Source organism: Lagopus leucura, unplaced genomic scaffold, assembly GCF_019238085.1.
Source record: "Lagopus leucura isolate 7727_CA_CO unplaced genomic scaffold, USGS_WTPT01 Super-Scaffold_100054, whole genome shotgun sequence".
Lineage (NCBI taxonomy): Eukaryota > Metazoa > Chordata > Aves > Galliformes > Phasianidae > Lagopus > Lagopus leucura.
Genome location: NW_024962300.1, coordinates 168,707 through 183,324, shown reverse-complemented (window position 1 = coordinate 183,324; position 14,618 = coordinate 168,707). Strand labels below are relative to the sequence as shown.

The window sequence follows — 14,618 nt, the reverse complement described above, 5'->3', positions numbered from 1 at the left end:
AAAAGGCTTTTTTGTAGACAGCAGCTAGAACACAGTTGACACCTTTGTATATGAAATCGTGTGGGGAACGGTTGCACTGGGACGCATTGAGAAGTTACTATTTTAAAATCTTTGCTAAGTTAATGCAAGGTTTGGGGCTGTCGAGGCAGCAGTAGCTCGTGTCACCAGAGGGAAAGAGTTTACCAATGCAAAAAGAAAAACAAACTTCCTGAATGTCTCAGTTTCAAAGATTTCTGCAGTGCTGAAAAAAAAAAAAAAAAAAAAAAAAAAACAACCAAAAACAGCCCACAAACAAAAAAACCTTCATGTTTACCTGATGCTGTTTTTTTTCAGGGTTGGATTTGTCTAATAAATGTTATTTACTTTGTACGAATCTTGCTGGTGTGTGCTATGGTGATTTCAGCCTGAGAGGCAGCAGCCCTGCCGGGGGAGCACAGCTGTCCCTTGGGCACCCAGCTGCCCTTTGCAGGGGCTGAGGGAGACTGAAATGCTGTTTTCTTAGCGGGGTGGTGAATGGGGGGGGGGAATTAAAGCTCAGATGAGATGTGCACCCTCTCGTTTCAGGGATTTTTATTAACGTTCTGTAAACTTACATTCCCAAGGGAAAGGAGGAGACGGAGCGAGCAAAGCCTCTCTGTAGCAGCAGCTGGAGGCAGCGGCTGTATTTCCGTGCCGAGGGCAGCGTGAACTGGAAGAGCACAGGTAGGGCTGGTGTCAGACTGCAGAACCACCTTTGCCCACGTTGCTCACCCACCCCGGAAGCCGTCCACCGCCTTTTGCGGGCAGCCTCATGAATGAGCAGCACGCTCCTTAGCTGTTAGGAAGGCTCGATGTGATGGGAGCCGATCTGCGCTGTAAAACCCTTGCCATATTTAATTCGCTAGCGAACGGCTGGGGAGAGTAAATCAAGCCGATAATATTGAGAAGCCCCGCAGCATCACCTGGTGGCGAGTGCTACTTACTTCCACCCACTTCAGAAGCTGCTCACGAACGTTTCCGTCCCCTTTGAAATATTCTGTGCTCAGTAGGTCATCAACGAATGCCTTGGGTGCGATCTGCTGGGTCTGAAATAGAACACATTATCATAACAGTAGGCAAATGGGGAAAAGCTCCGTCTCTCCTTGAAGTTTCTAAGCCCTGGCACCCAGTGGAGCCTGGGGAGGTCAGGAAGGCACAGCACTGCTCTCTGAGCACTCAGACCTACCCACAGCCTGTCCACGAGGGTCATGACTTTGGCTGTGATTTCCCTGGGGTCCTTCTGCCTGATGGAGTCCAGAATGACATCGGTCAGGAAGAAGTGGCACTGCCTGGCATAGAATATCTCCTCGTGGGAGAGAGCGAAGCGAAGGAAAATGGTGTCTGCAAGAAACACATCAACAAAACCATCAGGATCAAAGGATGCAGCTGCAGCATTCCAGTCAGCAGCCGTGGGCTTCTTCAACGCCTGTCCTGCCCGAGGAGTCCTGCAAGTTTTCAAACCTGAGCTCAGTGTCAGCATTTGCCTGAACACACACAGACTTCAGGCCATTGATCTCGGGCTTTGTTTCTGTTCTTTTGATTTTCCCCTGGTTCATTACAGAGGGAAGGCTAGCAGCTCTGCAGCAGCACCCCACAGCTATTTGCATCTCCTTACCTTCGGGGAGCCCCTGAGGCTTTGACTTCTCCAGCTGGACGCCGCCCAGCAGAGTGCTGTAAACGATGCTCTCTTCGTGCCACATGTGACAGCCATCGCTGCCTAGAACTGGAGGATGCTCAACTTTCAGAATCACTGCCGCGGTTCCATGAGCTTCCTGGAGAGCTTTGGTACACTGGCTGTCCCTCGGTTCTGTGAATCGATACAGTTTGGGTTCTGTAGCAAAGCCCATGCAGTTGTAGTGGATAAACATTTGCTCTCTTGCGTGACCACAAAATGGATCTTATTGAAGTTCTGCCCTTTTTTGGTCTTTGTGAGGAAAAGTGTAACAGTAATGGACAGAAAATGGACAGCAAACTGAACACCAAATCATTTACAGCCTTTAGCACAACATCACAGCTCTTCTCTACTTCCCTCTTCCAGGGGAAAAGGAACCATTACACACAGTGTAACAAAACCCGAGCACCTTTTAGGCCAGGGTTCTTTCAAGGGTTATGAAAGAGGATTTCATATAGGAAAAAGAGCAACCTGCCTCGTACTGCCATGAAACAAAACCAGATCATTACGAACACGGCTTGCTGGGCCAGCAGTTCGGTGCCAACTTACTGCCTGCCCTCGGGATGGGCTCCACCTGCCAGCTCCTGTCTTTTCCTTCACCAGGAAAACTTCCTATGAGCAGAACAAGGAAAAGCGATGAGACCATTGGTGAAATTCAGCAGCAGGACCCAAGCATCTCACGTATTGTGATTCAGTTCGTTACTCTCCTCATTTTTGCAAACAGGCAGAGAGCAATCACTTACCTTCTGCTGGTTCCCTGTTTACGTTCCTGATGCTTTTCCCTGTTGGGAGAGTTTTGACGGTGTTGAGCTGATGCGTTCCAGTGCTTGGAGTAACTGGCAAACTCTCTTTGGACACGTCTTGCTCTAGCTGCTGTCCTTCAGCCCCACGTTTGGGCTCATTTTCTGGAATTGCAGAGCTCACTTTCCCAGCGGAACAAGCATGAGAAGCTTTGACACCCCTGTCCTGCTCAGCAGCGCCTGTGACACAACCATCAGATACTTCCACGTGCTGAGAACCCCATCTCTTGGAGTTGAGCGTGCCCCATTCCTTCACCAGGGAAAGTAATTTCAGGGTGTCAATGGCTGAGTCTTTATTTTCTGCCTGTTTCCTTAAACTGCTTCTCATCCCCCTCTTTCTTGGAGGGCTTTCCGACCGCAAGCTGGATTCCACCGTGCTGGGTGAGGATTCCTCTTGTCCTCCAGCGGCGTTCTTTCGCTTCGTGCCCCCACTCTGTGGCACCATTTTGGGAGGCTTTGCCTTCCCCCCACTGCTGTCTCGCTTTCCCTTCAGATCTCTTATGTTGCTCCGTGTATCGATATGTGTCCTGGAATCCACAGCTGCGCATGAATACACCTAAAGCAGAGCAAAGCACTGTTCTGCATGGAAGGAAGAACAAATCTTGCCTTTCCTATCAAAAGGTATCTTTGATTGATTCTAATGCAAGCCTTTAAGGGCCAAGTTCTTGGTCTCTGGAAATGCTTTCTCACTCCTATGCCTGTGCTGTGCCTTAGCCCTGCCCTGGCAATCCAGCACTGGTGCTGCACTGTCTGGAATCGCCTCTGTTCGCACCACTGAATGCTCAGCAAGGCTTTCTATGGCAATGCCTTCTGAAAGGCCAATCTTACCTCTCTGGGGTCTTTGCTGAACTCATGCTCCTTGTTCCAAGGCACTCTACGTGGAAAAGAATCCTCATTCCTCAGTTCCTTGTTTTGGATCCATAACCTAGGTAGCAGATACTTGTGATTAAGATAGAACCCCTCCCTTGCAACAGGGACTTCCACTCACCAGGGGTTCTGTGTGGATCCCTTTCATTTTTATCACAAGTAACTTCTAAGCTACTGGGGAAGGAAAGGAACTCTCTGTTATCACTGGTGCGCAATGTGAAGATAGCAAAGGCCCAAGAGCCTTCATTGCTCACCTGGCCTGAGGATTTCTGAACTGTGATGCTGCAGATAAAAATGATCTTTTCTTCTGTTCCAGCATCCACAAAACTTTAACCAGTGGATTCATGTGAGCCTTACTGATAGATCAGACTTGGGGTTTGTTTTTCTCTCTCTTTGGTAAGGATGCACTACACTCTTCTGGGGAGAAAGCTATTCAGAGCCAGGCCAGTCATCTACGTGCATGGAATCCAAATTGAATTTTAAGCCTGCTTAAGAAAGCGAGCTCCTGGTGGAGATTGCCTGAGCTGCACGTGAGCTTTTGAAAAGGTGAAACAACTCTGGAAGCACAGAGTAGCTGCTAGGAAGGAAGGAGGGAGGGAAGGAAGGAAGGAAGGAAGAAAGAAAGGAAGAAAGAAACTGCTTCCCAGTGAGCTGCCCATAGATTCAGATTGGAGAAGGCTGCCCATTGGGCTGGCCAGTGATCAGCAAGGAGCTGTAGGAACCCACCTGGCTCCCTAGAGAACACAGGAAATGAAGCATTGCAGAGTCACAGATCTTATAAGGCCAGAGCAAATCCTCCAGGGAGTCTCCAGAAACCAGCAGGGGTTTGGCAAAGCCGGGTTTGAGCCCAAGCCACTGAGTAAGAACATTTCCATTCAGTCTGGTAACTCTGTACAGTGGGTTTCCTGAAGGAAATGCAATATTTTCCCTATCTGGAATCAGGAGAAGATCTCAGTTGCCTATTTTCTTAGTTCTTGGAGAGCCGAAGGCTCTTCTGTCTCTGTATCCATATAACTAATGAGGAAAGAGCATGGCCCAAAAGAGAATGGAACTGCTCATCCTGCAGGGGCTGTATCTCAGAAGGCAGTGACAAAGCTGTGCTCCTTTGAGAAAGACGACTACTGCTGGGTCAGATGAAAGCACGTTGTGCCAGAGGAAGGCAAAAGAAAGAAGAAATGTTTTACCTACCTGTATGCCTCGCAGTGACGAAGTGCCTCTGAGAGGGAAGGGATCCCGTACTCCTCTGCTTCTTGACAGAATAGAGGCCATTCTCTGTGAGGTGTAAATTAACAGTCACTGCCACTGAATGAACAGTCTTAACAACCTTTTCCAATTATGCGTCGATTCGGGAAGCTGAAGCAGCGCACAAAAAAAGATGCACTCACAGCAGTGATTTCCCTTACAACGTTGCAGACAAGAAGCCTGCCATGTTGAGTACCCAAAAAGTGCCCAAACCAACCTTTTTGCGTTGCATTTTCAGACCTAACATCTCAACAATGAGCAAAAATAATCTCGTTCTGTTGAAAGCAATAGGAATCTTAGCATTGACTACCACTGACTTCTATGCTGCCCTTCCAACAATTCCCAGGCACTGTTTGGCCAACCAGGACTGTTTGCAGAGGACAGAGGAGGGAAAGCAGCCCCTCTGGGAGGTGAAGGTGGGTCACCAGCAGAAATCCCGTGACCAGAAACATTCCCAGACATATTCAGTTTGCTGGCACTGGGATGACAGTGGTGCCTGACATTCAGTTTCCTGCGTGCCTTTGATGTCAGCCGTGAAAGTAAACAGGGATTAATGCACAGAAGCAGCCACCAGTGTAATGTTTCTGGTGACTCTGAGGAAAAGAATGAAAATATATACAACAGCTAACTGAGCTAAAATTGACCACGTCAGCTGGCGGCCTGAAAGGCCTTGATCTGGACTGAAGAGAGCCCGCCAACTGGAGCTGAATGGAGGCTTCAAAGACCGAAGAAAGCAGAAGATCTCCTGCTGTCATGCAGGGCTTCCACTGCCGAGGGCAAAAATTCGTAATGGGCAGCAACAGGAGAAGCACCAGTGCCTGCAAGGAGCCAAGGCACCAAGAGGGCTGCGCTGTGCAGCCTGACGGGCAAGGGAAGGATGTGATGTGGGACCACGTCAAAGGCCTTGCACGAGTCCAGGTAGATGATATCAGCTGCTCTTCCTTAGTCCACCAAATGAGTCACGTCCTGACAAATGTATGGCTAAGAATCTGCAGAGGCCTATGAGTACATTAATGTCAGCACGAGTACCTTAAGACCAGAAGCACTCCTGCCAGGGAAGGCCTTTTGCTTGCCTAGAAACCCAGCACCTTTTCTCAAATCTTTGCAGGTCTCTCTTCCACAATGGCTCCTGCAGGAACATCCTTAGGAGGCAGATGTTGAAGCCATCACCATTTCTGATGTTTCATAAACGTGAGAGAACTCACAGGCTGGCAATGCCTATGGAGGGAGAGCACCCTCTCCTGCTTAGGACCCCAGTATTCCTGCTTTCCTACACCTCTGTGGTTTTGGAAGAGATGTTTCAGCATTAAAACAGAGATACCAGCAGAGGGTGCAGATGAAATATTTTTCAGTTGATCCAATTCAGACTTTGCTGTCCCTAACACCTCTATATAGATATATAATATAAACCAACCGGCCCCAAAGCCCCACAGCTGAAGAACGATGCCATGGTTTCCATCAATAAAAAAGCATTTTTCTTTTTGCTAGGAGTGTGCAGAGAGCACACATCTGCAGCCTTCCCCACAGGACAAGGATCTGCTACACCTCTCATTAAAATAAATAAAAGAAAACCGATCTCACAGTTACCTCTAAATTCCAACAGCTGATTTTCGGACAGAGCAGTTTGCTTCAGGGCCGAAAATAGAGTCCTTTTTTTTTTTGGATAGTATTTCTATGAACATTAGAAACCAGATGCCCATGCTTGTTTCCCATACGACCGCCTGTGGTCAAATCAAACCCATGAGTTCACTCTTACTTAAATTCCGCAGGCAGAAACAATTTCCCAAGTCTGAGGAAGTTGAGGACGTGTCGGAACATCTGCCCGTCCCCATGGATCAGAAGGCTTTGACCATACGTGATCCAACAGACCTTCTTGTCGTTCGACAGCAGCTCTGGGTACTATGGAAACAAAAAAGATGTTAAGGTAGCAGGAAGGACGCTGAACCAACTCCATCAGGTCTGCTGATCTCATTAGCCTGATGCCTCATTAGCCCAGGAAGTACTTTGTTAATGATCCCAACGCTGATTTGCCTCAGGCATCTGAACTTACTCTATTGTAGAGTACTCAAGGCAAATCCATTCTAATAATTGCTGTTGTTAGAAATTTAGCTTAGTTGCTGTAGAATTATAGATTCTGACTTAGGAAGTCGCAGCTCAGCCAGCCATCCATACCTTCAGTAAAGTCTGTAAGTACGTTTCATACCAGTTACTTCCTACATAAACCTTCACAATCTGGTGCAGGGTACATACTGACACTTCTGCTGTCCAGTCTGCGTCTGGAAACGGAGCAAGAAATGCAAAGGGGACAATTAGGGCCCTACAGGCTGAAGCACGAGCCAGCAGAAAAAGATCAGTCATTAAGTGCATGCAGGCAAAACTGCTCGTTACAATTTAAAACAGAAGAGTGTTTGAAGAACTGTGACTTACTGCAATCTCCGCTCCCTGATGGCATCTGTTGCTTCAAATAGCATCTTAAAGCCTCTTTCACTGGCTCGTGGGTGATGTCCCCTTTGTCCAAGAAAGCGCAGAGCTCTTGGATTTCAGAAATGTTCTCAGTGAGGGGAAGTCGGCAAGTTCCCAACCAATTCCTGCCCAAAAGGAGGAGCCTTTATGTTTCTGCTTTACACGTACTGCTTATTTATTATCACTTGTTGCATCAGGAACCTTGAACAATTCCGCATCCACAATCACAGCTATTGCGTTAGACCCATCAAATAATGGTTGGCAATTGAAACTTTCAGTATCTCTCCCACGCTGCATCATTCCCTGGTGACAACAGGAAGAGCAGCCAAAACGCCGGGGGCAGAGAGGAGGTGGCTACGTGTTCCACCATGCTGCTGTCCACCCGTAATCCTTCAGAGATGGGGCAGTGTGCGTTTGTGCTACACCTGATGTTGGCCAAAAGGTGCAAGGGGAGTAGAGAGGGAAATGCTCATCTCTCCGGTGACTGGTGAGAGGGCATGGCTAAATGGCTTATATCATCAGGGGAATTTCAGATTGAATACTGGGAAGAAGTTCTTCAATGGAGAGTGGCTGGGCTTCGGCACAGGCTCCCCAGGGTGCTGCTCACAGCTGCCAGCATTCAAGAAACTTCTGGACTATCTGAAACTATCTGAGCGCTCTCAGATATATGGTTTAACACTTAGGTTCCCCTTTGCAGAGGTGGGAGTTGGACTCGATGGCCCTCACGGGTCCCTTTCGACTCACGACACACGATTCTATTACTCAAGGTACTTCAGCACGAAAAATCCCTGCGCAACATCAGCTTTATCCCACAAGGCGCCATTTCACCTCCCCAGCGTTCCATTCGGGCGAGGCAGACGAGCACGAAAAGCCACCTAGCAGCCATCCCGCGGGGAGATCACCAACCCCAGCACCTTCCCGACGGGCTCCCAGCCCCGGGGCCGCCCGCACATCGCGCTCCCCACGTACCCGGCGTGCCGGAACAGAGCCCCGCTGCCGCGCACGTGGAGGCGGCGCCGCGCCGGATCACCGCCCACCAGGAGCTGTCCGAGTGCTGAATCGGGGTAGTGCTGCAGCAGCCCCAGCGCCATCGCGTACCGCGCCGCCCGCCGCCCCGCTCCGCTCCGCCGCTCCCGGGCCCCGCGCCGCGCCGCGCCGCCGCCTGCAAGCGACGGGACGAGGGGTTCGTTACCGAGAGTTGCCGCTGATCGCTAATTGCGGGCAACCGGGGAGTGCTTAGAAATGAAACAACTCGGCGTCGGTGAGGCCTCGCCTCGAGTGCTGCATTCGGTTTTGGGCACCTCAGTACGGAAAGGTGCTGGAGCAGGTCCAGAGAAGGGCAACGAGGCTGGGGAAGGGCTTGGAGAAAGTGGGCTATGAGGAGAGACTGAATCAACTGGGGCTGTTCAGTCTGCGGAAAAGGAGGCTGAGGGGAGACGTCATTGCTCGCTTTCAATACCTGAAAGGTGATTGCAGCAGAGCGGGGCTGATTCTTCTCACTGATGACAGGGTGAGGGGAAATGGTCACAAGTTGCACCAAGGGAGGTTTAGGTTGGATATCAGGAAAAACTTCTTTACAGAAAGGGTTGTTGGAACCCTTGGAATCCTGGCACTGGAATTGGCTGCCCAGGGAGGTGGATGTGTCACCATCCCTGGATGTGTTGAAAAACCGTTTGGATGTGGTTGCTCAAGGATGTGATTTATCAGAGAGCTGTTAGTGTTAGAGTAGGATGGTTGGGGTGGGGTGGGACTCGATGATCTTTAAGGTCTTTTCCAACCTGAGTGATTCTATGATCTTATGATTCTAAGAAGTAAGGGCTGTTGTGTTATGACACAGGGAAATGGGTTTTAGCTAAGAGAGGGGAGATTTAGAATGGAGGTAAAGAAGATGGTTTTTTTACACTAAGGGTGGTGAGACACAGGCCGTCTAGAGAGGTGGTGGTGTCCTGTCCCTGCAGACAGACAAGGTCAGGGAATGGGGCTCAGAGCATCTGGTGGAGCTGTGGGTGTCCCTGCTCAGTGCAAGGAGAGGGAGCAGGAGGCCTTTAAGGTCCCTTGCAACTCACAGAATCGCACAGAATCACAGAATATTTTGGGTTGGAAGGGACCTCAGGGATCATGAAGCTCCAACCCCCTGCCACATGCAGAGCCACCAACCTCCACATTTCATAGCAGCCCAGGCTGCCCAGGGCCCCATCCAACCTGGCCTTGAACACCTCCAGGGATGGACGGGGCATCCACAGCCTCTCTGGGCAGCTGTTCCAGCACCTCACCGCTCTCATAGCAAAGAAATTCCCCCTGACATCCAACCTCAATCTTCCCTCCCTCAACTTCAAATCATTTCCCCTTGTCCTGCTGTTATCATCCCTTTCAAAGAGTTGATTTCCCTCCTGTTTGTAGGCTCCCTTTAGGTACTGAAGCCTGCAATGAGGTCACCCCGCAGCCTTCTTTTCTCCAGGCTGAACAGACCCAGCTCCCTCAGCCTGTCTTTGTACAGGAGGTGCTCCAGCCCCCTGATCATCTTTTTGCCCTCCTCTGGATTCTCTCCAACAGCTCCCTGTCTTTCTTGCACTGGGGGCTCCAGACCTGCACACAGTGCTGCAGATGGGGCCTCACAAGGGCAGAGTAGAGAGGGACAATCGCCTCCTTGTCCCTGCTGGCCACCTCTCTTCTGATGGAGCCCAGGATTCCATTTGCTTTCTGAGCTGCAGTCACACTCTGCTGGCTCATGTTAAGTTTTTCATCCATCAGGACCCCAGGTCCTTCTCTGCAGGGCTACTCAACCATTCTATGATTCTATAACTTCCCAGCAGATCAAATGTCCATGCAAATGTGTTGATTTTTAGGACTAGAGGGAATGGCCTCAAATTTGACCAGAGACTCAGTCTGGATGTTAGGAAATACTACTTCTCCAAAACTGTGCTCAGGCACTGGAATGGGACACCCAGGGAGGTGGTGCAGTCACCGAGCCTGGAGGTGTTCAAGGAACGTTTTGACGTTGTGCTGAGGGATGTGGTTTAGTGAGAGCTATTGGTGATAGGCAGCCAGTGGGACTGGATGATCCTGTGGGTCTTTTCCAACCTTGGTGATTCTATGGCTCTATGAGACGACTGTTCAGTTCACGGTTGACTGTATTAATGCCATTCCTGTTTCAAAAAGTTTATTTCACAAACGAATATTAAACGCAGTGCTCGTAAGAAAAGATGTAGTGGTGACAGAATGATAGATTGAGGTTGGAGGGGAACCTTTGGAGGTCACCCAACCCAGCCGGGCCAACCTGAGCAGTGTGCCCAGGACCAAATCCAAACCACTTCTGAATATCTTCAAGAAGGGAGGCTCCACAGCCCCTCTGTGCTCTGCCAACGTACATGAAGTTCGTAGAATCATAGAATGGTTTGGGTTGGAAGGAACCTTAAAGGCTCCCACTCACTGCAATGAACACGCACAGCTCCATCAGTGCTCAGATCCCCGTGCAGCCTGACCTTGGCTGTATATCCTATCTAAATCTCCCCTCTTACAGTTCAAAACCATTTCCCTCTGCTCTACCACAACAGACCCTGCTAACAATTCTGTCCCCTTCTTTCCTACAGCTCCCTTTTACACACAGAAAGGCCACCATCAAGTTCCCTCTGTGTACACTGTATTACCTCTGTAGATCCTCACAGCCTCTGTAAGTTCCGGGATTCCCAAGGTTAAAGCTTCCTCCTCCAAGGCATCGATGTTGGAGAAATCATCAGGCAGCAACAACTTCTTGGAGCGGAGAAAGTTCACTTGGAAATAAACACAAAACACACAAAGTGTGCGCTGGCATCCTGTGCCCAGTGCTCAGGTCTAGCAAAAAGAGCTCCTCCTGACTTCCTGCAGCTTCCCATTCCTACATACCCACATACACAGCAGATAATGTGCAGCATGCCATGAAACAAAGCCTTTAAAAATGATAGCCTGCAAATGAGGCTTGTGCTGGAGGAGGCTAAACGGAGCGTGGATAATCGGGTAAGCACAGGATTAGGTTGGTTCTGTTCATCATTGCATCCTAAGAAATTCACGATAGAGGTTTGGCTGATTCTTTTTCCTGCATGTGCTTCCATTCTGACCTGCCCTTAAATGTGTATTTTCCCATGTGCCAACAGTAGCTCCAGTTCCTGATGCCATCATGCATTTTAGTTTAGCAAACCATTAGAGTAATGAAAGATAAATAAGCAGGACCACAAGTGGGTAATTTCAGGTGTGAGACTCCAGCAGGCACCCGGTGCACATTTTGCTTCTTAACGCAGTGAAACTGGCAGACAGCAAAACCAACCCAATAAATATTACGGGGTTCCAGCCTTTATAGAGGTATTACTGGAGATAGGAAGGAATGGTTTATGTCATAATAATAAAAGTGGTTACCTATGAAGCGGAATTCACTGGAATCACATTCTATCAGGGCCGCATTCTCAAGCAGCCACAGCAAGTTGTCATCGTTGACCAGCACCGGATATTTTTGCACTAAATCGAATGGCAAAAAGCAGTAATTTACTTCCTCTTCTGTATCAAGTAAAGGTGTATCCACAAGTCCTAGGGGAGTCCTTTCAGGGAGCCCTGAGTGAAGAAAAGCAGAGAAGAACCAGTTAGATAAAGATGGAACTTCCTGGCTTGCATTGAGTAAGCACTCCTAAGGATGCAAAAGAAATCTCAGGTCCCTTCTATAGGGTTTCCTACATGCAGAGTGAAAAGCTGAAGACAGGAATACCTCACCAAGAGTTGCATGTATGTCCTTCTATGTTCCCGTGATGAGGCATCAGGGAAGAAGTTGTGCACAAACCACTCGCATCCGTTCAGCTTGGCAGCAGCCAAGAGCTGTGAGCTGGGCTCACTCCAGGCTACCCAGCAAAGGAACCTCACTGAGCGAACCTGGGGGGGTCTGGGACACCTACCTGCAAACACCGGGCTTCTAGGAGGGATCTCTGATGGTTTGTTGGCACATTTCTGTGCTTTCCAGTTGTTCAGAGGCTCTCTTTCAGCTGCTGGTATGTCTGCAGGTTGGACACGTGAGCCGTCCTCCTTCCAATCGCCTAAAAGCTGTTCAGATACATGAAGTTTTTCTATGCAGTAACTTCAAAAAACAAAAAACAGCCAGGGGAAGGAGTCCCATCCATGCCATGCTGCAGCTCACACCTACCACAGCATGCCATGGAACCCTGTGCACAGACAAGAACAAACACAGATTGCCTTCCTAACATTTTGATACCTAAAGTTAGCCGGAAAAACAAACCAACCAACCAAAATGAATGGAGAATACCTATAGGAATGTGGGATAAAATGAGAGCCGTTTATATATTCCAGATAAAGCCAACTGTTGTTACAGCACTTGAGTTCTGATTCTAGCTCTGGAATCCAAGAGTCCTAAGGGGTGGAAGGGAGCTCTGGGGGGCACGGCGTCCAACTGCCCACTAAAGCTGGGTCCCTACAGGAGGTTGGCACGAGTAGAAGTGTGCAGCAATGGAGAAAGCCAAGCAAGGCAACAGGGAGCTCCTTCTAGTGATGTTTTTACCCCACACACTGAAGGGATCCATTGATTAGAAACAGGAATTGACGTTTGGCTCAGTTACAGTGATTAATAATAGTCTCTATGCTTCCTAATCTTTTATAGGATGATAAATCCCTTTAGAGCCGGAACAAACGGTTGCACGCTGTTGGAGGATATGAAGTACAAAGTAAATGTAGGAGCCATGGTTATGACTTCCAATGCACGCACATTCAGTGCCTCCATTAAGTGAATGAATAAGGTGGCACTGGCAGCCACTCACAAGCCAGAAACAGCAGAGATTCTGCTTTGGGAGTGTTTTTGGCGTGGCCATTTCTCTTTATCTGCTTGGATGTGCATCGCAGGCACTGCTAAAGTCACACATGCATTCCTTGACACCCTCGTACAGATGGCACCATCTAAGAAATGAACCTATATCATCTCTTAATAACAATTAGGTATGTCTCAGGTACTCAGAACATCCCATTTTACCTGTGCTAAAGGTGTCAGCTGCAAAACTAAGGCTTGCTCGTACAACAAATTCAATTCAGTGCAGCTGAGAGAAGACAATTCTGAAGTCTGCACATAATAATGAAGGTGCCTGAACACAAAACCATCCTGGTCAATAAATAACCTCAGATTTTCAGACCAGTCTTGCACAGAAGCCTCCTTCCACAACACAGAGTCAGGAAACTGAGCGACTTGACTTCGGGGAAGTGAAAAATACCATCCACCAACATTAAAATTAAATGACTCTTCTTCTGCTGGTTCAGCGGTGCGCCCCGGTTCCTTCAAAAAGAAAAGGAGAACACGTCAAAAGCAGGAAGGAACCTGTAAGTGCTGAGGCAGCGTGCCATTTTATTTTGACATCCCATCGGACTCTGCGTTTCCCATTGTTTTTTTTCCCAACCGTAAAGATTCTCTCAGCTGCACCAGGTGGGACATTGGGAACCATTTATTGTCAGAAAGAGGCGGTGAGGCATCGGCACGGCTGCGTAGGGAGGGGAGCGGAGCTCACTGCGCCTGGGGGCGTCAAGAGGGGATGTGGCACTGAGGGACGTGGCCTGGAGCGGGGAGGCATGGGCTGCAGGTCGGGCTGATGGCCTCGGTGGCCTTTCCGACCTTCTATGATGCAGGTTTTTGAAGCAGCTTGTTGAAAAACAAAGCACGGGGCAAACGGCACAGAGCAACACATCCCAATTCTCGGTCCTTAGTCTGCGATCACCAGTTGAAATAGGGCTGAGACTGGAACAGAATGCAAACAAACACCTGCACGGCCTCCCACACAGCTCCGAGCAGCGGGGGAAGAATCGCAGCATCATGAAGCTGGGGCAGCCCACCAACACCATCCAGTCCAGCCATTGACCCACGGTGTGGCCGCTCCAGGCCACGTCCCTCAGTGCCACATCCTGGGCACCTCCAGGTGACTCCACACCTCCCCAGCACCTCGCTGCTCTTTGGGAGCACAAATGGTTCCCAATATCCCACCTGGCTCTCCTCGGGTCCATCACCCCTCTCCCCATCACCACCACCTGGGCACAAAGGCCTGCCCCCACCCTACTATGGTGCTTTTAAGGCTCATAGGCAGTTTTGTCTTGCTGTTGCATTGCACCCAAGCGTGGGTTTGGCTGTGGGTTAGCACAGCGTGCAGAAGGGCTGAGGGAAGGCTGGCTGCAGCCCTGGCCTGCTGTGCCACTGTCACCGAGGGGGGTGGCTTTGTGCTGGAGATGGAGAAAGCAACTCCTGCAGCAGGAAGAACATAACATGAAGCTGTGATGCCTTTCTCTCTCCCAGAAAGGCTGCAGGAAGGGAGTGAGAAGGAAACTGAGAAGACGAAGGCGAACAAATGGCAGTGAAGGAAGGTAAGAGCTGAGCCAGATTGGCCGGGTTGGATGGGGGCCTGGGCTGCTATGAAATGTGGAGGTTGGTGGCCCTGCGTGTGGCAGGGGTTGGAGCTCCGTGATCCTCGAGGTCCCTTCCAACCCGGGCCGTTCTGTCGTTCTGCAGCTCGCACAGCCTTCAGTGCTGCTCAGCCCCAGCACCGCCCTGC

At 49.6% G+C, this 14,618-nt stretch overlaps 2 protein-coding genes across 2 annotated transcripts in view; one reads left to right on the top strand and one right to left on the bottom strand.

The window, feature by feature from the left end:
- PLEKHG4 (pleckstrin homology and RhoGEF domain containing G4) overlaps positions 1 to 675 on the top strand; it is a 79,789-nt gene extending 79,114 nt beyond the window's left edge. The window contains exon 23 of the mRNA XM_042886153.1: positions 603 to 675. The gene's annotated coding sequence lies outside the window, so the exon portion shown is untranslated. The remainder of the gene's footprint in view (positions 1 to 602) is intronic.
- On the bottom strand, positions 590 to 13,930 carry KCTD19 (potassium channel tetramerization domain containing 19). The gene is made up of 17 exons (XM_042885996.1): positions 13,838 to 13,930; positions 13,061 to 13,357; positions 11,979 to 12,123; positions 11,452 to 11,643; positions 10,710 to 10,832; positions 8,032 to 8,224; positions 7,027 to 7,187; positions 6,772 to 6,875; positions 6,356 to 6,498; positions 4,546 to 4,629; positions 3,319 to 3,415; positions 2,434 to 3,046; positions 2,240 to 2,302; positions 1,634 to 1,825; positions 1,205 to 1,359; positions 963 to 1,064; positions 590 to 688 (listed from the first exon to the last, which is right to left on the bottom strand). Exons 1-17 carry the CDS (start codon positions 13,928 to 13,930, stop codon positions 590 to 592), a joined length of 2,856 nt encoding a protein of 951 aa, XP_042741930.1.
- Positions 13,931 to 14,618: the final 688 nt, after the last annotated feature.